At 38.3% G+C, this 1,858-nt stretch overlaps 1 protein-coding gene across 1 annotated transcript in view; it reads right to left on the bottom strand.

Moving 5' to 3' along the window:
• LOC119588756 overlaps nucleotides 1-1,858 on the bottom strand; it is a gene marked incomplete in the record, with an annotated part of 62,293 nt that overhangs the window by 3,704 nt on the left and 56,731 nt on the right. The window contains 3 exon segments of the mRNA XM_037937395.1: nucleotides 314-329; nucleotides 1,026-1,261; nucleotides 1,548-1,673. Of these exon segments, the coding sequence (XP_037793323.1) occupies nucleotides 314-329; nucleotides 1,026-1,261; nucleotides 1,548-1,673 (378 nt within the window).

The raw sequence follows: 1,858 nt of genomic DNA, 5'->3' as shown, positions 1-1,858 counted from the left end.
GGAGAAGAGAAAGAGGATATTTCTCTATTCTTCAAACAAAATATGCTCCTTAAACCCTGTCCTAGATTCTCAGCAACTAGCATCAACAAACCATTAATGTTATAAAGTGCATAAAATCAAAATGGATGCAAAATTTCCCTACATTTATAACTTTTCTTTTTGAAAACATAACACATAACAATGCAAGTCAACGTTGCAGCACACATTGCAGCAAGTGAAGATTTGGGTATGTAGTTGGCACAGAGATCAGTGCCAGGACAGAGCAGAGGGTGAGAGAGCCAAGCACTACATCAACAAAAGATGGACACTTTACCTTGCCCAGCCGGAAGCTTGTGAGTGAGATGACACATAGTCAGATTTAACTGCATTAGTTTAAGGCCATAAAGCTAATCTTATTCACACTACAATTTTTCGGCATATTTATTTACACCCACTTAACCAATACTGCTAGAAACAGGTATGTGATCCCTCTGGGTAAGGCTCTACATCTGTTTGAAAGAAGTTATCCTCTCTTCATGCCCAAATCACTCTGGACAAAGAGGCTTTGCTTTTATTTTGGGGTCTCTAATCCTCGTGCTACTTCATAGTGGGAAGAGAATTAAGTTTTTATCTTTAAAGGGATTTAGAGATTTGGTGATGTGAAGCTAGTACACAAGTGTGTCATTAAAAAGAAATTATCAAAACAAAAATGTTAAAAATTCTAACTATATTCAATGTGTATAAATACTGTATATATAAAAACTATGGGGGAGAGAAAAAGGATGTTGTGGCTATATTGGTGCGACTGGCAAGAAACTATCAAGAAACGTGTATGAAAGTATCATCAAAAGCCACAGCCTTACAGAAAAAAAATATGCACAGTAATAACCCTTATTTCCTCTCTTTCTTGGGGTAAGATATGCCACTAAAATGTAACAAGCAAAATAATCCCCTTCAGCCAGAATTAACAAAAAGTATAAGTGTGAATGGAACCTATTGCTAAAACCCGTGGTCCAGTTGAACAGCCTTCACCACTTTTGCCTCACCTGACAGTTGGTCCAAGTCCATCGTCAATGGAAGCCGCTCGTGAGAGGCTGGATCCAGTGAGTGTGGGACGAGAGGAACGCTCTGTCTGCGTGGCAGCGTTCACCGTGTTTGTTGGGGCTTCGGCATCGGTAGGATTACAAGTCGTTTTCTGGCTCGCTAAACTCTGTGCTAATTGCTGTTGTAAGAGCCTTATGGTGCGGTCTCGTTCTTCCAGTTGTTGCTGCAGGAGCACTACCTGCAAGGTACAAGAAACATCTTGTGAACAATCAAATATTTTCTGAAGGTGCATTATGGCTTTTTCAAACTAACCACAAATCTTACCTACATTTATACTGCATGCAAAAGCTTACTTAGTGAATATAAACTAAAAACTTCACTTATATTATGATATTTCTCTTTCATTTCTTGTCTTTCTCCTACTAAAACCGATTCTTTATCAAAGTTGCAGCTTGATTATAATGTGTTAGCACTTCACACAGACAGCAGAACAACAAGGCTGACAAAAACAGAGGAATGCGTACTTGTCTCCGTAAGTCAATGTTTTCTTGTGACAGCTCAATCACAGATGGTGTAAGAGAATCTTTATCGCCATTGATCCCACAGCCTCCTGGAGAGTCACTGCTGGCTAGGCTGAGATATAATGAGTTCTGGAAAAGAGGAAAATAAATATCAAAACTCAATAATACCAAAATGTAAGTCATGTTTTAAAGAATTTACAAATTATACAGAAATTGACGAAAGCAACGAGTTTCCCTAGAACTTGATGAGAGTCATTCTGCATTACTGAATATAATGAATTAAGAACAGAGTTAATAAGTACAGTCAAGGACCT

This window comes from Penaeus monodon, chromosome 24, assembly GCF_015228065.2.
Source record: "Penaeus monodon isolate SGIC_2016 chromosome 24, NSTDA_Pmon_1, whole genome shotgun sequence".
NCBI classification, from domain to species: Eukaryota; Metazoa; Arthropoda; class Malacostraca; order Decapoda; family Penaeidae; genus Penaeus; species Penaeus monodon.
This window is presented reverse-complemented; position numbering and strand designations above follow the sequence as displayed.